This window comes from Sus scrofa, chromosome 3 (assembly GCF_000003025.6).
Source record: "Sus scrofa isolate TJ Tabasco breed Duroc chromosome 3, Sscrofa11.1, whole genome shotgun sequence".
In the NCBI taxonomy this organism is placed as follows: Eukaryota; Metazoa; Chordata; class Mammalia; order Artiodactyla; family Suidae; genus Sus; species Sus scrofa.
Window position 1 is genome coordinate 3,916,662 of NC_010445.4, and position 23,518 is coordinate 3,940,179.

The 23,518-nt window shown below is 53.4% G+C and overlaps 1 protein-coding gene across 1 annotated transcript in view; it reads right to left on the reverse strand.

Moving 5' to 3' along the window:
* Positions 1-23,518, reverse strand: part of TNRC18 (trinucleotide repeat containing 18) — a 94,489-nt gene that overhangs the window by 14,952 nt on the left and 56,019 nt on the right. The window contains 2 exon segments of the mRNA XM_021086041.1: positions 4,081-4,502; positions 19,141-19,389. Coding sequence (XP_020941700.1) covers positions 4,081-4,502; positions 19,141-19,389 — 671 coding nt within the window.

Genomic DNA, 23,518 nt, shown 5'->3' on the forward strand with positions numbered 1-23,518 from the left:
CGCACAGGCTGTGCAGACACGTTTGGGCACGCAGGGCTTTTTTTTCAAACGCAGATGGGAATTCACCCAAAGTTCCACTTTGCAAATTCTGCCCCCTGTATGCCTGAGAGACGCAGCGGTGGCCTCACTTTCTATTTTGCACAGCAGCCCACGGAGCCTGGGGAGGGGGTACCGGCCGCTCACCTGCCCCCCCGCCTCCCATGATGGGCAGGCAGGCCACCTGTGTCTCCCGCTGCTGAACGAGGCCACAAAAAGCCACAGTAGCTACTTGTGCGGGAGTTCTAGTTCTAGTCTAGGTGAGCGCCATGGGCATGTTCCTGGAGGAGCACTTCAGACCGAGGAGCGGCTGCCCGCGTCGCTTCCCTCCTGGACCGCCCTCCGCTCGCCCCAGCAGCCAGGGTGCCACATCCCCTCCAGGCTCAAAGCGCCCCCCCCTGAACCCCCGCAGTGGCTCCGGGACGCCCCCCCCCCCCCCAGCTGGTGGAGCGGAAACTGGGCCAGCGCGCAGGGAATGCGCGAGGCTCCACTCAGAGCAGAGGCGTGGAAACAACCTCGCAGTCCACAGCCTGAGCATCTCGAGATACGGCTGGTTACAAGCTTTGATCACGGCGGCCGGAGCCCAGAGGCGGAGGCAAGAGGCGACGGCGTGGGACACGGAAGAGATGCTACTTAGTGCGGGCAGCGGGCTCAGGCTAGAGGTGTCGGGTGACGGGGCAGAGGACACTACACCTCTTAAAAGAGACGTGCCCAACACAAATGGCTAGGGCCAGGGGCCAGGGGAGATGGAAAATTAGTAGAAAAAAAGACCCGGCGAATGTTGCCAAGGCAACAGCAGGAGTCACCGCTTCCACCTCAGACGAGTGAAATTCAAAGCAAACAGCATTAAAAGGAACAAAGTAGGAAGCGTCACAGGGATGAGAAAGATTTGCTTTCATCCCTAATCGCGGGGAGAAAGAGAAAAAAAAAAAATGTATGTATATACACACATTGCATTTTCTTGTTTCTGAGGCATGTTTTAATCCTGTTCCCGTTTCTGAAATCAGAAGTGGGGAAGGACTGGTTTTCACATGATTAGGTCCCCTTTCCCCTGACTTCTGTTATTCAATAAATAGCTCAGCTTATGGGGCACATCTCTGCAGCTGTACACACAGGGGACAGAAGTGACAGCAAAAAAAAAAAAAAAAAAAAAGTTATCTCTGAATGGATTTTTTCTTCCTTTTCTTTATCACCCAAATTACTGTTACAATCAGAGAAAAGTGACAACAGTTTCTTTCCCAAGGAACAGAATGCCCATGTCTGAGAAACGAATCCGACTAGGAACCATGAGGTTGCGGGTTCGATCCCTGGCCTTGCTCAGTGGGTTAAGGATCTGGTGTTGCCGTGAGCTGTGGTGTAGGTTGCAGATATGGCTTGGATCTCGTGTTGCTGTGGCTGTGGCTGTGGTGTAGGCTGGCAGCTAGAGCTTCGATTCAACCCATCACCTGGGAACTTCCATATGCTCCGAGTGCAGCCCTAGAAAAGGCAAAAAGACCAAAAAAAAAAAAAAAAGGGGGGGGGGGAGCTCCAAAAGTGACAAGATCCGTACAGAGAAAAGAGCTGTTCATTGCTGTGGTCATTACGATGGCAAAATATCATCATCAACCAAATCGCCGATGGCCAGCATGGTGGATGGCGGGAGATCCATGGGCTAGCCAGATGGTGGGTGCCATCCACCCATTTAGAGACGGTGGTTAAACAAAACAGGGGTGGGGGTGGGTAAAACAAAAGCTCCTGGCATTCGGGGATGCATTAGATGTGATGCCAAGTCTAAAAAACAAGGACCAACAGTTGATCTCAGAGTTCCCACTGTGGTGCAACAGGACTGGTGTGCATCTCAGGAGCGCCAAGACGCAGGTTCGATCCCCAGCCTGGTACAGTGGACCAGGACACAGGTTTGATCCCCAACCCGGCACAGCGGGTTAAGGATCTGGCATTGCTGTCGTTGCGGCCTAAACTCAGATCTGATTCTGGCCCAAGAACTTCCATATGCCACAGAGCAGCCAAAAAAAAAAAAAAAGTATATCCCACAAAACTAAGAAAAGTGGTCATTCCTGCAGTGATTTCTCCTTTTATGACACGTACTCTGCTCCGTCCCAGTCTCTTACTGTGTCATCAGAAGGCTGCAATCGGCTGAGCCTCTGGTCCCCTCCCCGATAGAAGGCTCCATCATGAGAAAGGCCCAAAGAGGCAGAGTGGCCCTGTGGTGAAGGTTTACGCTCAGCTCTGATCAGTAGCTGCTCGGCTATCTGGGCGGGTTGCAGGGCCACCTGTCAGGTGCAGTTGATATGAGAAACCCACCTCCTACAGCTTTTTAAGTCCTCAACTGTGACATCAAAACATGTATTGGGGAGTTCCCGTCGTGGCGCAGTGGTTAACAAATCTGACTAGGAACTATGAGGTTGCAGGTTCAATCTCTGCCCTTGTTCAGTGGGTTAACGATCCAGTGTTGCCGTGAGCTGTGGTGTGGGTCACAGACGCGGCTCAGATCCTGTGTTGCTGTGGCTGCGGTGTAGGCCGGTGGCTACAGCTCCAATTCGACCCCTAGTCTGGGAACCTCCATATGCCACGGGAGCAGCCCAAGAAACGGCAAAAAAAGACAAAAAATCCCCCAAAAAACATGTATTGGGTCTCTGCCCCCATCCCTGACACAGCGCTCCTAAACCCCTGCCTGGAATTTCCTGGGCCACAGGGGCGCCTTTTATGCTAATGAGGTGACTTTAGTGAGCCTCTGGGTGGCTTCAGGATGGGGCCTGGTCACCAGAAAGAGCAGCCAGGACAAGAGACTGAGACTTTCAGCCCCACCCCCATCCTCCGGGTGTGGGGGGCGGGACTGGAGACGCGTTGCTACCCTCCCCCTCCCCCCGGCCCCGGACTCGGTGATGGAGCCTCCGTGACTGATGGAGCCTCCGTGACGCCGGGCTCAGCACCCCCCCCCATGCGCCCACCCTGGGCACCTCCTCCATCGGGCTGCTCCCGAGCTCCATCCTTTACGGTAAACCCCGACAGTAAGTGAAATATTTTCCCCAGTTGTGTCCTTCTGGGGAACTGCTCGTCAGCGGTGGGGTCACGAAAACCCCCGATTTAAAGCTGGCTGGTCAAAAAGCACAAGTGACAACCGGGGACGTGTGACGGGCGTCTGAGGCGGGCTGGGGGGACAGTCCGGCGGGACGGAGCCCTCCACCTGTGGGGTCTGGGCCAAGCCGGGGAGTTCGTGTCAGACGCGCTGTGAGGAGAGGAAGCGTGTTCCTTTACCACCGCGCCAAGGAAACAGCGTCAACAGTGAGGACGGGCCGGCCCTCGGGGGTCCCTCGGGGTAACCAGCACTCATCACGCCGGGACCTTTTCTCCAGGGACCAGGAAAACCTGAGATGGTTTCAGCCGTGAGGAAACGAGGCACCGGTGGATGACACTCCCGTGCAGCCCCTGCCTCGCTGCCACCCGTCACCAGGAGGCCCGTGCTGAGTCTCGTCCCTTTCTGGGACTCTCTAGAATGAGCCTGTGATGTGAGGGGGTGTCCTCCATCAGGGACACAGGGTGGACAGGCCTGAGTCAGAGACCACTGTCTCCAGCTGGCTGTTGGGTCTGAATGCAACCACCTAGAGGACGAACCACTGGCCATCAGCTTCCCAGCAGCCAGTGGGAGGAGGGTCAGCAGGTCCAACCACCAGAGAGTTTCTGAAAAGCAGGTGGTCTCAACCCTCCGTGTCCTCAGAACTCAGGGACTCATGGACCTGGAGGGAGAAGCAGCAGCCCCGTCTCTCTTTCCGCTGACCTCTGAAGAACTGAGGGGTGAGAGCCGAGAGTGTCATCACCAGGCATCACTGCCGAGCGGCACAGAAGCCTACTGCACAAACCCTGAAATGTCATTCCAGCTCATCATTTTACCCGATCGCACTTATCAAATGCCTGGCTGCCCGGCGTCCTGATCAAAGGCATGCACCAAGGGGCACCCAGAGTGCCCACCACAAACTCGGTCACTGGCTCAGCATCAGCGTGCCCTGTGGGGTCCCTGCCCCGCGGCCCGCCCCCGCCAGACGCTACCTTCCTAGGGTCCTTCCTGTCCTTGGTGCGGCCGGCGTCCTTGCGCGGGCTGGCCGGGCCGGCCTTGGCACAGCGGCCGGCCTTGGCGGCGGCGGGCGCAGCGCTGCTGGGCGCAGGGGCGGCGGAGGCGTCGTGCAGGAAGATGCGCTCGCTGCGCCGCCGCGTCCACAGGTCGTCGTCGCTGGCCTCGGGCCCCGCCTCCAGGCCAGGCTCCTTGGGGCCCCGCGGCTTGCGGGCCTTGCGCCCTTTCTCGGCCGCCAGCTTGGCCTTGTCCGGGCTCGTGGGACCGGGGACTCGGGCGCTGGGCGCGGCCAGGGCAGAACCTGACTCCCCCGGCCCCTTCTTGGGCCGCAGCAGCCCGGCGGGCGACCTCTTCCGCACCTTGACGTCGCTCTCCGAGTCGGTGTACTCGAACTCCGTGCCTGCAGGCGGGGCGGGGGAGGGTGTGTGGACAGGGGCTCCCCACCCCCAATCCCCACCCTCCCAGCCAACCAGGCCGCTGCGTAAAGGCCACAGCCCCATCCCTCGCGCAGGGGACCTCGCCACCCAAGGGAGGCCTCTCCCAGGGGAAAAGGACTTCCTGGCACACACCTGTGCAGGCAGGTCCAGCTGCCCCACTTCTGTCCCCCATCCCCGCTTGGCTGCCCAGACTCTGCTCCAGACCCTTGACCCCAAAAGCATCCATCATCTAGGAATGTGGGGGTTCCTGCCTGGGCACATGCCGGCCTCCCCGCTCCTCCTGGGCCCCCATGGCAATCACAGAAGCCAGGGCAGGGGGCTGTGGAGGGCCCCGCACCTGTAGGGGCAGCAACCCCAAGGCCGCAGGAGGGAAAGCCCGCACAAAATCCCGAGGCGGCGGGGGTGGGGCCTCTCCTCTGCTTCCTGGTGCCTTCTCAGAGCTGGGAGGTCCCTGGCACCCACTCCCCTCTAGGGGAATGGGATTCACCAGAACCAACAAAGCCCTGGGCCCAGTCCCTCCCCACAGCCAGCAGGCCAGCTTCCCTCTGCTGCAGGGCAGCCCTGAGTGGGCCCAGCTTCCGGGCTCCTTGAACACACAACAGCTCACCAAAATCCGCTGCCCTGTCACTTCCAGGCCTTTGCTCCTGCTGCTCCCTCTGCCCAGAGCACTCTGACCTCTACTGGGACAGCCTCTACTGGCAGCCTCCTACCTTCCTTCCTTTATTTTTTTTAAGGCCCCACTCACAGCATACGGAGGTTCCCAGGCTAGGGGTTGCATCAGAGCTACTGCCGCTGGCCTACACCACAGCCACACCAGTGCCAGATCCGAGCCACATCTGCGACCTACACCACACCTCACGGCAACACAGGGTCCTTAACCCACTGAGTGAGGCGGCCAGGGATCCAACCGGCGTCCTCATGGATACTAGTCGATTTGTTTCTGCTGAACCACGAGGGGAACTCCTGCAGCCTCCTTTCTAAGAAGACCCGCCGTGCGCCCTGGGGGCGGGGGGTCCCCTGTCCACGCCCTATAGAGGTCCTTCCGGGTCTGTCTACCCCGTCCTGCTCCAGCCCTCAGAAGCAGACCCCTGAGTTCTATTTGATGAGCTGGTGGCCAGGGAAAGAATCTAAACAGGGGAGGGGGGGTTGATGGTGCTTCTCTCCACAGTCATCCCGTGGGGCATGAAGGCCTGCCTCCTCCAGGCAGACCCCAGGCATGAAACGAAGCCAGGGCAGAGCCAGTGCTCCGCCTCCTGACCCTTGAGCAGCCGGCAGCCTGCCCACGAGGGCTCCTGTGGGAGGCCCAGCCGATCACCCCACAGATGCAGCCACAGGAGCAAGGGCGGGGCCAGGGAAGGGGCCCACTCGGGGGAAGGAACCTCTTGCAAAGCTTAATGATCCTATTAGTTACTCTTTTGTTAACAGACTTCCTGCTGCAGGGGAGGCAGCTGGGGGTGTTCGTGGCTGGTTAAGGTGCAGACCCTGTAATACCTTGGCCAGAGAGTTAAGCTTCTGGCTGTGAAGGAATGAGACTCACCTGATGACACGCCCAGAAAGCCACCAGGAAAGCTACATGCACACAGAACACTGCAGGGGAGCAGGGCATCGACCAAGAGTGGACACATGCTCGGAAGAGGGGAGGTCGGAACTCCATGGGTAAGACTGGATCGGAAGATAAATGCTTATGAGCCCAGCGGGGCGGCATGAACGGTGCCCTGGGACAGAGCAACAGTCTCTGCCAGGGTGCCCCCTGGGGACAAGCATGAGCCCAGAGAGGGGGAGTGACTTGTGCAGCCTCACTGCCAGACGGGCCGGAGAAGGGAACAGAACCCACGTCCTTGACTCCAAACCAGCGTCCTGTCCAACTGCCTCCGCCCCCAGAAAACAGGCCGTAGAGGAGGAACAGAAGAACAAAAAACGGTACCACAAAATAGACCAAGCCCAATAAAGAAAGGAAGAAGACACCAAGAGATTGAGATTGAAAGTCAGGGAGAGTGTGGTGTGTGTGTGTGTGTGTGTGTGTGTGTGTGTGTGTGGTCAGCCATCTTCAGTGCCACTCTGAAGACTCACTGAGAGCTCAGATATTGGGTGGCACTTCTTTTTTTTTTTTTGTCTTTTTGCCTTTTCTAGGGCCAATCCCGCAGCAAATGGAGGTTCCCAGGCTAGCGGTCAAATCGGAGGTGTAGCCACTGGCCTACGCCAGAGCCACAGCAACGCCAGATCCGAGCCGTGTCTGCAGCCTACACCACAGCTCACGGCAACACCGGATCCTTAACCCGCTGAGCGAGGCCAGGGATCGAACCCACAACCTCAAGGTTCCTAGTCAGATTCGTTAACCACTGAGCCATGACGGGAACTCCAGCAGCATATGGAAGTTTCCAGACTAGGGGTGGAATTAGAGCTGCAGTTGCCCGCCTACACCACAGCCCCAGCAGTGCCAGATCCGAGCCGCATCTAAGACCTACACCACAGCCCCAGCAGTGCCAGATCCGAGCCGCATCTAAGACCTACACCACAGCCCCAGCAGTGCCAGATCCGAGCCGCATCTAAGACCTACACCACAGCTCATGGCAACACAAAATCCTTAACCCACTGAGTGAGGCCAGGGATCGAACTTGAGTCTTCATGGATGCTAGTCAGGTTTGTTACCGCTAAGCCACAAGGGAACTCACAATAAAGTATTTTTTAATTAAGGTATATACACTGTTTTTTCAGACATCATGTTATTGTACCCTTAACAGACTACAGCGTAGTGTAAACATAACTTTTAACGTTTTAAAAACCAAAACATTTGTGTGGCTCACTTTATTGCAACACTGGCTTTATCGTGTTGGTGTGGAAGTTAACTCATACTCTCTCTGAGGTATGCCCATACGAATAGCAAACAAAATATATTTTAGGACAAAAATTGTGACAGAGACAAAGAAGGACATTTTGAAATGATGAAGTGGTCAATCCATCACAAAGACCTAATTATCAACAGATGGGACATAGTCCAGAAACATATAAAAAAGATTCTACATTATGACCAAGAGGCACTACATACCAGGAATGCAAGGATGGTTTGATAGTCTTAAAAAAAAGAAAACGAACAATGCGAAATACCGTATTAATAGCATAAAGGATAAAAACTGTATGTACAACATTGATAGACAGAAAAAGTAACTGACAAAATCTAACCCCTTTTCATGATAAAAATCAATCAAAAAATGAGAAAGAGAAGGACACGTCCTCAACCTGATAAAGGACATCATACATAATGGTCAAAGAATGAATGTTCTCCCCGACGACGACAGGACGAAGGCATCTATTCTCACCACTTCTATTCAATATTGCACAGGAGATTCAAGCCAGAGCAATTAGGCAAGAAAAATAAAAGGAATACACACGGAAAGGAAGGTGTAAAACATCTGTATCTGCAGATAATATAATCTTGTTTATAAAAAAATCCTAAGGAATCTACTAAAAACCTACTAAATTAGTTGAGCAAGGTTGTAAGATACAAGAGCAATATACAAAATCAACTGCCAAAGAAGACACACGAAGGCTAAAAGGCACATGAAAAGATGCTCTACGTTGCTGATTATTAGAGAAATGCAAATCAAATCTACAAAGAGCAATCACCTCACACCTCACAATGGTCAGAACGGCCACCGTCAAAAAGTCTACCAACAGGAGCGCCCTGGTGGCCCAGTGGGTTAGGGATCCAGCCTTGGTACCGATGTGGCTTAGGGCACTGCTCTGGTGCAGGTTTGATCCCTGGCCTGGGAACTTCCACGTGCAGAGGGCAAGCCCCCCCCCCAAAGTCTACAAAAAATAAATGCTGGACAGGGTGTGGAGAAAAGGGAACCCTCCTAACACTGTTGGCGGGAATGTAAACTGGTGCTATCACTGTGGAAAACAGTATGGAGGGTCCTTAAAAACTAAAAATGGAGCTACCGTGTGACCCAGCCATCCCTCTCTTGGGCGTATAACCAGAGAAAACCATAATTTGAAAAGACATGTGCACCCAATGTTCACTGCAGCACTATTTACCACAGACCAGACGGAGAAGCAACCTGTATGTTCATCGACCGATGGATGGACAAAGAAGATGTGGTGCACATGCACCACGGAATACACTCAGTCATTAAAAAGAATGACACAGTTCCCGTCGTGGCGCAGTGGTGAACGCATCCGACTGGGAACCATGAGGTTGCAGGTTCGATCCCTGGCCTCGCTCAGTGGGTTAAGGATCCGGGGTTGCCGTGAGCTGGGGTGTAGGTCGCAGATGCGGCTCGGATCTGGCGTTGCTGTGGCTGTGGTGTAGGCCGGCGGCTACGGCTCTGGTTAGACCCCTGGCCTGGGAACCTCCACATGCTACGGGAGCGGCCCTAGAAAAGAAGGCAAAAAGACAAAAAAATAAAAAAATAAAAAGAATGCCATAATGCCATTTGCAGCAATAGGGGTGAACCTAGAGATTAGCATACTAAGTGAAGTAAGCCAGAGAAAGACAGACAAATATCACAGGAGATCACTAATATGTGTAATCTAAAAAAAACTTATTTATGAAACACGAAGCAGACTTTCTGACTTACAAAACAAATGCATGGTTACCAAGAGGGGAAGGTGGGGTAAACCAGGAATTTGAGATTAACATACACTAGTACATATAAAATAATCAAGAAGTTCCAACTATGCAGCACAGGGAACACTACTCAATATTCCCTAATAACCTATGTGGGAAAAGAATTCATATATGTGGAGTTTCCATCGTGGCGCAGTGGTTAACGAATCCGACTGGGAACCATCAGGTTGCAGGTTCGATCCCTAGCCTCGCTCAGTGGGTTAAGGATCCGGCGTTGCCATGAGCTGTGGTATAGGTCGCAGACGCGGCTCGGATCCCGCATTGCTGTGGCTCTGGTGTAGGCCGGTGGCTACAGCTCTGATTAGACCCCTAGCCTGGGAACCTCCATATGCCGCGGGAGTAGCTCAAGAAATGGCAAAAAGACAAAAAAAAAAAAAAAAAAAAAAAAAAAAAAAGAGTTGATATATGCATATGTATAACCAAATCACTTTGCTGTACACCTGCAACTAACACATTTTAAATCAGCTGTACTCCAGTATAAAAGAAAAATTAATAAAACATTAATCAATTGTATTTCTATACGTCAACAACGAACACTCCAAAAATGAATAGAATTCCATTTATAATAGCATCAAAAAGAGTAATTACCTAGGACTAAATTTAACAAAAGACGTGTAAGACTTACACAACAAAAACTACATTGTTTTGAAAGAAACGAAAGACCCAAATAAATGGAAAGACATTCAATGTTCCTGGATTGAGAAATTGATTTGGTTGAGCTGTCAACACTCCCCAACGTGACCTACCAATTCAACACGATTCTTATCAGAATCCTAGCTGGGGGCTCTTTTCACAGAAAGGGACAGACTGACCCTCCTGTCCACACGGAAATGCAAGGGACTCTGAAGCACCGATCCTGGAAAGAGACAACAAAGACGGAGGACTCGCACTCCCCGACGGCAAAGCCGCCTTCAACAGCTCCCACTGTCATCTCGTAGCAGTGACAGGGTCGCACTGGCATGAGGACGCACAGATCAGTACGATAGAACTGTGGGTCCAGAAAGAATCCTTTATATCCATTTTCAGTTGGTCTACTGATTTTTGGCAAGGGCACCCAGAGCACTCCTGGGGAAAGAACAGACTCCTCAACACATGCTCCTGGGGCAACTGGGTGTCCGTGTGCAAAAGACCCCTCTGTCAGTCCACACACACAGAATTAACTCGAAATGGATCACAAACCTGAATGTAAGTCTCAAACGACAGAACTCTTAGAAGAAAATGGGACTACATCTTTGTGACTTTATATCAGGCAATACTTTCTTATACACAACACCAGCAGTACAGGTGACATCAGAAGAAATAAACCAGACTTCATCAAAATTATAAATGTGTTGTTTCAAACACTATCAAGTAAGTGAAATACACAACTCACAGAACGGGAGAAAATACTTGCAAACCATCTATCTGTTGAGAGATCTGTAGCTAGAATAAATAAAAACTCCCGCCAAACAACAAAACCACAAATAACACAATTTGAAAATGAGTAAAGGGAAGTTCCTATTGTGGCACAGCAGGTTAAGGATCTGGCATCGTCTCTGTGGTGGTACAGGTTTGATCCCAGGCCAGGCATCTGGCATTGCTGCAGCTGTGGTGTAGGTTAAAACAACAGCTCAGATCCAAGCCGTGGCCCAAGGACTTTCACATGCTACAGGTGGGGCCAAAAAATAAATACATTTTTCAAAAATAAAATTGCGGGGAGTTCCTGTCATGGCTCAGCAGTAATGAATCCAGCTAGTATCCATGAGGACACAGGTTCGATCCCTAGCCTTCCTCAGTTGGCGAAGGATCCAGCGTTGCCATGAGCTGTGGCAAAGACTGCTGACACGGCTCAGATCAGGCACTGCTGTGGCACAGGCCAGCAGCGGTAGATCCAATTCAACCCCCACCTCCCTGGGAACTTCCATATGCTGCAGGTATGGCCATATCCAAAAAAAAAAAAAAAGTAAAATTTTAAAAACCAACTTAAAAAAAAAAATAAAAAGACATTTCTGGGAGATCCATCCCCCTGTGACTCAGCTGGTAAAAGAACATGACTAGTATCCATGTGGGTTCAATCCCTGGCCCCGCCCAATAGGTTAAGGATCCAGCATTGCCACATGCTGCGGTGTAGGTCACAGATGTGGCTTGGATCCAGTGTGCTGTGGCTGTGGAGAAGGCTGACAGCTGTAGCTCTGATTCAGCCTCTGGCCTGGGAACCTCCATGTGCCACAGGTGCAGCCCTAAAAGTAAATAAATAAAGAGAAATACATTTCTCCGAAGATGACACACAAACGGCTACAAAACACATGAAAGGATGCTCCACACCACTAGTTATTGGAGAAATGCACATCAAGACCACAATGACAATGCCTTTTTTTTTTTTTGCTTTTTAGGGCTGCACCCACGGCATATAGAGGTTCCCAGGCTAGGGGTCCAATTGAAGCTACAGCTGCTGGCCTAAGCCACAGCCACATCAGATCCGAGCCGCATCTGCAACCTACATCATAGCTCACGGCAACGCTGGATCCTTAACCCACTGAACGAGGCCAGGGATTGAACCCGAAACCTCATGGTTCCCAGTCAGATTTGTTTCCACTGCGCCATGACGGGAACTCCCAAAACCTCAACGAGACACTACTGCACACCCACGAGGAAAGCTATCATTGAGACAGATAATAACAGGTATTGAGAAGGGTTTGGAGACACTGGAGCTCTCATACGCGGCTGCTGGGAATATGAAAGCACGCAGGAACTCTGGAAAATCCTTTAGCAGTTCCCCCAAAGGTTAAACACACTTACCAAATGACCCAGCCGGGAGTTCCCGTCGTGGCGCAGTTAACGAATCCGACTAGGAACCATGACGTTGTGGGTTCGATCCCTGGCCTCGCTCAGTGGGTTAAGGATCCGGCGTTGCCGTGAGCTGTGGTGTAGGTCGCAGATGCAGCTCAGATCCCGCGTGGCTGTGGCTGTGGCGTAGGCCGGCGGCTACAGTTCCGATTGGACCCCCAGCCTGGGAACCTCCATGTGCCGCAGGTGTGGCCCTAGAAAAAGAAAAAAAGAGAAAACAAAAACCCCAAATGACCCAGCTGTCTTCACCTAGATTTGTACCCAGGAGAGCTGAAAATGTGTCCACATAAAAATATGTATGTGAATATTCACAGCAGCATCTTTCACCACAGCCCAGAGGTGGCAGACCCACCAAATGGAATATTATTCAGCCTTGAAAAGGAATGGGCTCACATAAGAAGAAACAGACTGAGTAAAGCTTTATCTACAGCTCCAATTAGACCCCTAGCCTGGGAAACCTCCATGTGCTGCGGGTGTGGCCCTAAAAAAACAATAAATAAATAAATAAATAAATAAATAAATAAAGACTTCACCCCACAAATTTCAGACATTCAGGTGGGGCCAGGCCTGCCTATGTTTGAAAGCTCCCCACGTACATGGACCGTAATGAGCATCCCCGTCTCACGTGTTTCTACCGGAGACGTGTGAGCCAGCACAAGGGCAACGCATCCCACCGCCTGCATGCGGAGGCCCTGGGCGAGGGCTGCGGGGACGCCCTGGCTGACTCCAGAGGAAGCCTCGGATTTTGCCAGATGGAAAATGAATGCGGCCCATTCTAGGTGGAAGACACAGGGAGACACAGACGTGTCTCGTCTGGGGGCTTGGGGAGGGGCAGATGACCCCACTTCCTTAAAACATCACGTCCATCCTGGAAGTGAGCTGGGGAGATGGAAGAAGCCAGGGAGGGCCACATGCACAAGGGTCTTTTCCTTTCTTTATCTAAAAAAAAATCCATTTAATTTTTGTTTGTTTTTGTTTTTTGTCTTTTCTAGGGCCGCTCCTGTGGCGTATGGAGGTTCCCAGGCTAGGAGTCTAATTGGAGCTGTAGCCGCCGGCTTGCAACGCAGGATCCGAGCCGCGTCTGCGACCTACACCCCAGCTCACGGCAACGCCAGATCCTTAACCCACTGAGCAAGGTCAGGGATCGAACCCGCCACCTCATGGTTCCTAATCGGATTCGTTCACCCCTGCGCCACAACGGGAACTCCAAAAATCCATTTAATTTTTAAAATTATTTTTAAAAATTGAGTTAAACACACAGTGCTGTATTAGTCTCAGGTGTACAGCATGATGATTCCTATTTCATGTTATCATTTCATCACCTCGATAAGACTGGAAAAGCATCAGTTTCCAAAGGTGTTCCAGTATTACTGACTTTATTCCCTGTGTGTACATAAAAAAAAAAAAAAAAAAGAAATTGAATCGATAATTAACAACCTTCTAAAACAGGCCTAGATGAGCTCACTGATCAGTTAAAACAAACCTTTAAAGCGATCATACCCATCTTCTACCGTCTTTTTCAGAAGATATAAGCAGAGAGAAAACGTCCTGAGGCACCCTACGATGCCAGCATCCCCCAAACCGGACAAAGACGCGACGGGAAGAGACAACGGCGGGTCACAAACTCTCATGAAAAGAAATGGAACCTTCTCAACAAAATATGAGCAAATCCAACACAGCAACATATGAAAAGAATTACATGCCACAACCAAGTGGAATTTACCCCAGGTGTGCAAGACTGGTTCAATGTTCCAAAAAAAAAAAAAAAATCAAAAATGACTTTATGTAACATATCATATGAACAGGCCAAGGAAGGAAAATCACATGATCATATGAATAAGAGGCAGAAAAAACATCTGACAAAATCCAAAACTCATTCATGATGAAGACTCTCGGGGGGGGGGGGGGGGTTCCCACGGCAGCACAGCTGAAATGAGTCTAAGAACCATGAGGTTGCGAGTTCGATCCCTGGCCTCGACCAGTGGGCTCAGGATCCGGCGTTGCCGTGAGCTGGGATGTAGGCTGCAGACGTGGCTCGGACCCCGCGTTGCTGTGGCTCTGGCGTAGGCTGGTGGCTGTAGCTCTGATTCGACCCCTAGCCTGGGAAACTCCATACGCCGCAGGAGCGGCCCAGGAAATGGCAAAAAAAAAAAAAAAAAAAAAAAAAAAAAGACAAAAATAAATAAATACAAATAAAAAACTTCTCAGTAAACTAGAAGTAGGAGTAAACTTGCCAAAGAAAAAACCTACAGCCAATATCCTATTTAGTAGCGAAAAACTAGAAGCCTTCCCACCAAGGTCGGGAACATGCAAGGAAGTCCATTCTCACCAAGCCCTCCTTTTATCGATATGGTTGTCAATATAATATTGGAAGTCCTGAAAGTCCCCTTGTGGCTCAGAGGGTTAAGAATCCGACTAGTATCCACGAGGACTCGGGTTTGAGCCCTGGTCTCGCGCAGTGGGTTAAAGGATCTGGTGGTGTCTGAGCTGTGGTGTAGGTGGCAGATGTGGCTCAAAACTGGTGGCGCTGCAGCTGTGGCTGTGGCGTAGACCAGCAGCTACAGCTCGGAGTCAACCCCTAGCCTGGGAACGTCCAAGATGCTGCAGGTGCGGCGCTGGAAAGAAAAAAAAAAAAATTCCAAGTCCAATGCGATAAGGGAATAAAAGGCACACCAACTGAAACGGAAGAAATAAAAGTGTGTTTGTTTCTACTGGAACTGACTAGCAATTACAGCAGGGTGGCACGATACAAGGTTAATCAACAGAACGCAATTGCTTTCCGCTGTAACAGCAGCGAACAAGTGGAATCTGAAAGTTAAAACATGGTACCATTTACATGAACACCCCAAGACGAGACCCTTCGGTTAAATCTAACGAAATATGTACAGGATCCATATACGGAAAACTACAAAACTCTAATGAAAGAAATTAAAGAAGATATTCTGTGTTCAGGGGTTAGAAGACTTTATACTGTGAACGTATCATTTCTTCTCAACTTGATCTACAGACTCAATGTAATCCCAGCACCAAATCCCAGCAAGTTATTTTATAGCTATCAGCATACTTGTGCTTATGTTTATATGGAGAGGGAAAAGACCCCAAGAGAGCCAACTCAATATGTTACAAACAGTCAAAGGACCAACAATTCCTGATTTCAAGACTTTCCATAAAGCTAGAGTCATCAAGAAAGGGAGGAATTGGCCAAAGGACAAACAGATCAATGAAAGAGACTGGAGAGCCTAGAAATAGACCACTGGAAAAACAATCAAATGGTTTTTGACAAAGAGGTAAAGGCAACACAATGGAGGAAACACAGTCTTTTCAACAAATGGTGTAACCACTGGATATCTGCATTGAAAAAAAAAAAAAAAATGATCCTAGGAGTTGCCCTTGTGGCTCATGGGTCAGTGAATCCGACTAGCATCCATGAGGATACGGGTTGATCCCTGGCCTCACTCAGCAGGTTAAGGATCTGGCATTGCTGTGAGCTGTGGTGAATGCCGCAGATGTGGCCTGGATCCGGCGTGGCTGTGGCTGTGGCTGTGGCTGTGGTAGGCTGACAGCTACAGCTCTGATTGGACCCCTAGCCTGGGAACCTCCATATGCCTCGGTTGCGGCCCTAAAAAGACGGGGGGGGGGGAGTATGTACACATGAAGAACCCTTCAAATTCAGTATCAGGAAAATAAATAACCTCATTACAAAAATGGAGACCTACAGATGGCAGGTGAGCCAGCGAAAAGACTCCCCATCATGCCCTTAAGAAAACGCAAATTAAAATAACCGTCCAATAGGACGGCACACCTATCAGAACAGCCAACACCCTTAACACCAGGTGCTGGGGAAGAAGTGGGGTGGCGGCGGCCCTCACTCGGTGCTGCCGAGAATGCAAGAGCGGCGCGGGCACTTTGGAAGACAGCGGGACCACGTGCACGAGATCCAGGAATCACCGCCCTTGGTACTGACACAAAGGCGTCCGAAGCCTGTCCGGACAAACATCTGCACACACACAGCTGCCCCCATCTGGATGCCACGCCACGCAGATGTCCCAGACACCCTTGAGCAGCTGAGTGAATAAAGAAACTGCAGTACCCCCAACGCGACATCACTCAACGTGGAGAAGACACGAGCTATCACGCCGTGGAAAGACATGGAAGAATCCTAAATGCGTTTTAGGAAGTGAAAGAAGCTAATCACAGAGGCGAGAGAGCATGATACCGCGGGTCCACGACATCCTGGAAAAAGCACAACTACAGAGAAAAGAAAAATACCCGTGGTTGCCAGAGGCGGGGTGGGGGCCGGAGACGGCGAGGTGGGGCACGAAGGGTGTGCAGGGCACTGAGACCCTCTGTGCGAGCCTACAACGGCGGGCACCTGACGCTGCCTGCTGGTCTAAACCCACAGCACGTACATCGCCAAGAGTGAACCCTCACGCGAGCTCAGGGTTCCGGGTGATGATGCGGGGTCGGTGGAGGGGCATCCCCCTTGCTGTAACGGGGGATGCCGACAGTGGGAGGCCGCGTATGTCCGGGGGCAGCGGCTGCATGGGCTATCTCTCTACCTCTCAACGTGGCTATGAACCTAAGGAGTTCCCGCTGTGGCCTGGCGGAAACGAATCCAATGAGGAACCATGAGGTTGCAGGTTCGATCCCTGGCCTCGCTCAGTGGGTTAAGGATCCAGCGTTGCCGTGAGCTGTGGTGTGGGTTGAAGAGGCGGCTCGGATCTGGCATTGCTGAGGCTGTGGTGTAGGCTGGTGGCTACAGCCCCAATGAGGCCCCTAGCCTGGGAACCTCCATAGGCCGCATGTGTGGCTGTAAAAAACAAAAAAAATTAAAAATTAAAAAAAACAATAAAAGACCCACCATAAGCTGTTGCCAAGAGACTGACTTGAAATGAAGGTAAAGAAAAATGAAGACAGAGGTGAAATGAGTAAGCGGATGGGAGAAGACCTAACACGTGAGCAGTAAGCGTAAGAAAGCTGGAAGGACCGGTTCAAACCAGGTAAGACGGATTCCACAACAAGATATAGAACGAGACAGAAAAGAACTCTGTAATAATAAAAGGGTCAGTTCAAGGGGAAAATATAGCCATCCCAAGTGTGCGTGTGCCCAGGACAAGAACCGCAAACGCGGAGAGAATTAAAGGAAGGAGGCTTCTGTCGTCTCCCGGAGTGCAGGTTTCACCATCCATCTGTAAGCAACGGAGAGAAGCAGACAGAAGACCCAGCAAAACTGCACACGATCTCAACACTTCCAACCACATTGACTTGCCCGAGAGGACTGAGCGCTTTGCAAACGCTCCGCCAAAAGGAGGCCTGAATATGCATCTCCAGGCACACGTGGCACATGTACCGGGAAAGGCCATGTGCCAAGTATTGGAAATTTAAAAAGATTGAAATGATACAGAGCATGTCGCTGACCAAGATGGAGTTAAAGTAAAAATTGGTAACACTAGAAGTTCCCGTCATGGCGCAGGGGAAATGAATCCGACTAGGAACCGTGAGGTTGCGGGTTCGATCCCTGGCCTCGCTCAGTCGGTTAAGGATCCACCGTCGCTGTGAGCTGTGGTGTAGGTCGCAGATGTAGCCTGGATCCCGTGTGGCTGTGGCTGTGATGTAGGCCGGCAGCTACAGCTCCAATTCGACCCCTAGCCTAGGAACCTCCATATGCTGCGTGTGTGTGGCCCTAAAATGACAAAAAATAAATAAATAAACAAACCAGTAACAACGAGAGCGCCAAGCAACGCCACCAACAGTTTCCTAATTGCTGATTACCCACTGGTCTAAACAACCACTGGATCACAGCAGACATCCCAGGAGAAATGAGAAGACATTCTCAACTGAGTAACAGTGAAACTACAACATATCAAGATGTGTGTGTCGGGGGGGATCACTGAAGAGAGAGGCTTAGAGCGAGGCCCGTGGCTTTTTCTCTTTCGAAGAAAAGGAGGCCCCGAGTCACCATCCACGCTTGCACCTAGAGGCAGAGGAAGTGGCTGCAAATCATACCCACAGAAAACGGAGAGAAGGCACTAACGAGGAGCAGAAGCCAAGGGAATCTAGAAGCTCTAGTCTGAAATAATGAGCCGAGGAACAATCATGCGAGTCAGCAGTGGAAAAAGGAAACATCACGACAGACCCTTGGGACGTTTGAAGGATAAAACGGGGGCATCTCGACCTCTCTGCCAGCATGGTGAACAGTTTAGATGAAATGAATGTTTGGGGCACGTGCAGAGGCCTAGCGGCTCGGGGACGGCTGGTGCGAAGAAGGGTGGACAGGATATGGATCCCTGTTTGTTCTGGGGGGGTTTTCGGTTGTTTTTTATTTCAATTTTTGTTGGTGGTGGTATTCTTTTTCGTTTGGTTGGACCCATCCAGACCCTGGTGTGTGGACAGGCCCCGTGAGTCCGGCCCTGTCTGGGCCAACCCACCTCTGTGAACGAGCCCCTCTGATGCCTTGTGCGCAAAGAGCTCCCCTTCCTGGGGTTCCCACTGTGGCGCAGTGGTTAACGAATCTGACTAGGAACCACGAGGTTGTGGGTTCGATCCCTGGCCTTGCTCCGTGGGTTAAGGATCTGGTGTTGCCGTGAGCTGTGGTGTAGGTCGCAGATGCGGCTCGGATCCCGCGTGGCTGTGGCTCTGGTGTAGGCCGGCAGATACAGCTCCGATTAGATCCCTAGCCGGGGAACCTCCACGTGCTGCAGGTACGGCCCTAGAAATGGCAAAAAAAAGAAAAAGAGAGCTTCCCCCTCCTGTCATCTCTGCACGCCCCTTCCTTCGCCAAGGGCTGAGCCAGCTCCCACTTCTCTCTCATGGCTCAGCCAGAGTGTCACCAACCCGGAGTGGCCTCCCTGACCACCCCCAGGACGGGTCAGGGGCCTCCCTTGAGCCCCTGCAGCCCCCCAGGGGGCAGATTCAAGGCCTCTGCTCCCCAGAGCTGCCCAATATCTGGCACCTGAAGGTGAGGCGGGCAGTCAGATCACATGTGTTGGAACAACGAAGGTCACTGCCCAGCTTTGGAAGCCCCTTCTTAGGACGAGCAGACCAGGATCCCCATCCCAGGGCCCCGCTGCTCAGCCCAGGGCTGGCCCGAGAGGCAGGGTTCGGGGCCACGGTACCCACCTCCCTGCAGCCCATCTGCTGGTACTTACCCATCAGGCTCTGCCGCTCCTCTTTCTTCCGGGCCTTCTGCTTGGCCTCCAGCTGCACCACCGACAGGGACGGCCCCACGGTGGGGCTGGGAAGGGCACTGGCTGCAAAGCGGGCCAGCAGGCCCAGCCCGCTCTCCTCCAGGCCTGGCGACAGGGCCCGTTCCCGGGCCCCCAGCCTATAGCCACCACCGGCCTCGTCCTCCTCCTCCTCCAGCTCATCCTCCTCCTCCTCCTCCTCGGAGCTCTCATCTGGCGTGCAGAAAACAGGGAGCGAGTCAGAGCCTCGGCCTGAGTGTGCACCACCCCCCACCACCCTCCACTCGGCTGGAGCGCCAGCGACGGGGCCGCGCTCCGGCCCAGCTCCTCTCTCCTCACCAGCCCACGGGTCCCCCCCGTGGCCCAGGGCCCCCATCACAGTGAGCCCAAGACCTGGGCATCCTGGACAGCCCAGAGGTGGGCAGCGGCTCTGGGAGGCGAGAGTGTTTCTGCAGGGGGAGCACCAACATGCACCTGTGCTGTGGGGAGGGGGACGGACAGACAGACGAGGACTAGAGACAGCGCTCTCCACCGTCTCACGTGCGCGCACACACACGCACGCGCACACACACACACACACGCCCCGACGCACAACATGAAGGCTGGGAAGGAGGCAGGAAGGGAGAGAGGGCAAGAGGGGAGGACAGGCAGAGGGCGGGAGGAGCCTGGGGCGCAGGCTGGGGCTCCGGGCACAGGCGCCTGGGGGCTGGTGGCAGGAGAAAGTGGAGTTTGGGGTCTTCTGAGGGCGCCAGGGCCCCCAGTGGTTGAAACCCCCAGTAGGCCCTGGGGTCTACACCTGCAAGCCTGGGGCGAATCTCTAGCTCTCTCTGAGCCCCTCCTTTCTCCTCTATGAAAATGTGAGATCCCACCTCAGCAGAGGAAGCCACAAGCAGGCTTCGCCTCTTGGCCCACGGGACCAGGAAGGGAGCTGGTGGGCAGATCAGCCCCCTCTGCTCCAGGAGGCCGAGGCTCGGCGTGGTCGGGGGTGCAGGCGACAGAGCAGGACTTGAACCTGGGGCTGGCTGGCGCAACAGCCCGTCTAGTGGAGAGACACCAAGGAAGCCTCAGCCTGTCTGTCCAGCATGTGAATAGACATGCTTCTCCCCGGGAACTGGCCCTGCAGCCCTGAGCCCAGCTCAGGCCATCAGGACAAAGAAAGGTGGGCCGGGCAGCGGGGCTGGCAGCTCCCTGCTCGTGAACCAAGCCTCCCGTGAAAGGGAGGCTGTCTGAAAGCCCAGGTTTGCTTCCTGACCACCTGTTCAAGGAGACAGCCCAGCTAACCCCACGATGGCCTCCAGTGGGAGGGTGCCAGGGGTGACTCTGCCTATGAGGTATCATAGCCAAGGAGCCACCAAGGGCCACCTGCCAGGGGGTGCCTGTCTGCTCAGAGCACTGGGAGGGTGAAGGCAGCACTGGGGCCGCTGGCCAAGGACAAGGCCAGGCCAGGCTGGAGTTGACTCTACCACAAGAAGTGGGATGAAAACGAGCTGTCACTGGAGTCCCTGCTGCGGCTCAGCGGTAATGACCCCAACTAGTATCCATGGGGAGGCAGGTTGGACCCCTAGCCTCGCTCAGTGGGTTAAGGATCTGGTGTTACTGTGAGCTGTGGTGTAGGCCACAGATGTGGCTCGGATCCCGCGTTCCTGTGGCTGCAGTAGCTCCAATTTGACCTCTAGCCTGGGAGTTGCCATATGCCGCAGGTGCAGTCCTAAAAAGCAAAAAAAAAAAAAGGAAAGCAAATGATCCGTCCCTTCTCCACACGCTGTCTGGGGGCAGGGAGTCTGGGCCCAGGTCATGGACCGGCCCTAGACCACGGCCGCATCCACATTCTCCTGCCACCGCCCCAGGCGCCTGCCTGCTGGGGAGCAACAAGCGGCCAAAAGCGGTGGCCCCAGGGGTGCCAGTGAAGACAGGGGTTCGGTCTGCCCATTCATGTGAAGAGCTCAAGGGAATGCCCGAAGGGAGCGGAGAGAGGGAGGCAGCGAGAGAGGAGGTTTGTTAGGGGGGGGTGAGCAGGCGGAGACCCGGCTCCCGGAGCGATGGATGCAGCGGGACGGAGGCCGGCGGGCGGGCGGGCAGGCAGGCAGGCAGTGCACACTTGCGACCCATTCACATTGCGGACGTCACATGGTGGGCTCCGCCCAGTGGGCCACAGCGGCAAAGCAGGCTAAGTGTAGGCAGACTTTGGGCAGCGCCTGGGTCCCTCCCATCAGGCCCCCTGGGGCTGGCCAATCTGAGCAGCGGGCGGGCAAGGGCTGGCTGGGGTCGGGACGGGGGCTGGACGTGGGGCCAGCTTTCCCTCCGAGCAGTGGGTGTCCTTCCCGGGGCTGCTCAGGTGTGGAGACTCCAAAACTCTCTCCCACCAGGATTCTCCACTGGCAGGGCCGGGCTGGCTTTGGATTTCCGGACAAAGGAAGGTCCATGTCAGATCCTAGAGCCAGCAGCGGCCCAAACCCAGCGCCCTGAGATGGAAGAATGTTTGGAAGGCAAAAGCCGAAAAAAGGCGTGAGCTTCTGCAAAATGCAGGCTCGAATTACCTTGCTTTCTTTCCTGAGACCCTCCCGGGCTCCCACGCCTGAGGCCCGCCATGGCTGCCTCCCACGGGAGCGGCTCTGCTCAGGCCAGGGTCTGAGGGGTAGGGGGAGCTGGTGGGGGGGGGGGTCCCAGGACCAAGAAAGCCTTTCTGGAGTTGTCCACACCTGAGGCATCAGAGCTTGCCAAAGGCAAGGGGAGAAAAAAAAAATCCCAATAAAGACACCCAAGGAAATGCAGAAAAAGTTTTCACAGAAAAAAAACTCTCGGCTCAGTAAGTACATGGGGTCGGCTCTTGTCACTTGGTTTGGTTTGGTTTACCAAAACCCAGTCCATAAATGCCAAAGCAATCCGCTGCTGCCATAGCCGATGGGGGCAGACCCCGAGGAGGGGGGGTGCAGAGGAGACACAAAGAAAAGGGTTTTGCCTACCTACGGAGCAACGAGCCAGGCTCGGACCCAAGCTCAGTGACCCGCTGCGCCGTCTGCCCTACTCCCAGCCTTCGCTTTGCGTCCAGAGTGCAGCGTGAGAGCAAATGCAAGAGACCAAAACAGACATTCAAAGCGTCATGGGTAGGGGTCAAGGGTGAAGGTATGGTCAAGCTGCTGGGGGGAGAAAGCAGACACACTAGAAAAGCCAAGCAAATTAGGTGTTTTAGTACCAGATGTCAGTAAGGCCCTATTACCCAAATATCCCTTTCAAGACCTGACCAGCAATCTGGGTGCAGCGGGGAGCCCTTCCCTCGGCCCCCTACACCCCTCTTATCTGAGCCTCTGTCTGCTGCTGCGTCTAGCCCCGGTCTGAGGATCCCGGGCTCCCTCTAAGCACTCTGCACAAAGGGCCCCGTGCTACGAGAGCTGGGTGGCGGGTGGGGTGGGGCTGCTTCTTCTCTACGGGGTCCGAGCTGGGGCAGGAGAACTCAAAAACTGGGAGGCGGCATGGGGTCCACCCAAGACTGGGGGAGAAGGGAGAAGGGAATGATGGACCAGCCAGACTCGTCCACAGAGGCCCAGGCTGGCTGGAGGACTAGTGGCCAGACTGCATTGGCTCAGGCCTGCCAGCAGCCCTGGAGAAGCTGAGCCCAAAGGGCACCTTGCCCCCAGTCGAGTCACCTCCTGGTCACTCAACACGGACCCCAGCTAGAGCATCAGGGTCTAGGCTCTGAGCCCCAGGTACTGTACCCAGGCTCAGGGGTCCCTAAAAGGGGTCCTCCCGGGAGCAAATCCCAAACCAGGGCCAGAAGCACTGAGGGATCTGCTGGGTGCTTGCCCTCCCCTCACGACATCTGGGACTGGAGGTCCTGGAAGGCTGAGCTGAGCTACTTCTAACCCCAGAGTTCAATTCTGACATCAGGGAAGTCAGAGCTGGTGGGCTTGCCAGGGTGGCCAAAGGCCACCCCCTCTCTTCCTAAGTGAGGCCCCGGGCCTGGACGGAGCCGAGAGCAGACCAGGCCTTTGCCCCTCCGTGCGGCAATGAAGCCTTGAAATTTCCCAGCAAGACCCAGGCTCCGTGACCTGCCCTGACCCTGCGCTGCCTCTACGCCCTTCCACACAGACACGTGTTAGAAGACAAGTGTTTATAAATATTCTTTAGACACTGTTGCGTAGGAATAGAGCTTTAAGAAAAGACAAACAAGCAGCTTTAAAAAAAAAAAAAAAAATTAAAAAAAAGAGATGAAGCTGGAGGTGAAAGCAGTTGACTTTAAACCTGAAAAATGAAAGGCATGCCAACAGCTACCAGGGATATTTGAATAATAGGGAGGGCGGCAGACTGCATTCGTCCAGCGACCTCTGCCGGGTGGGGGTGGGGG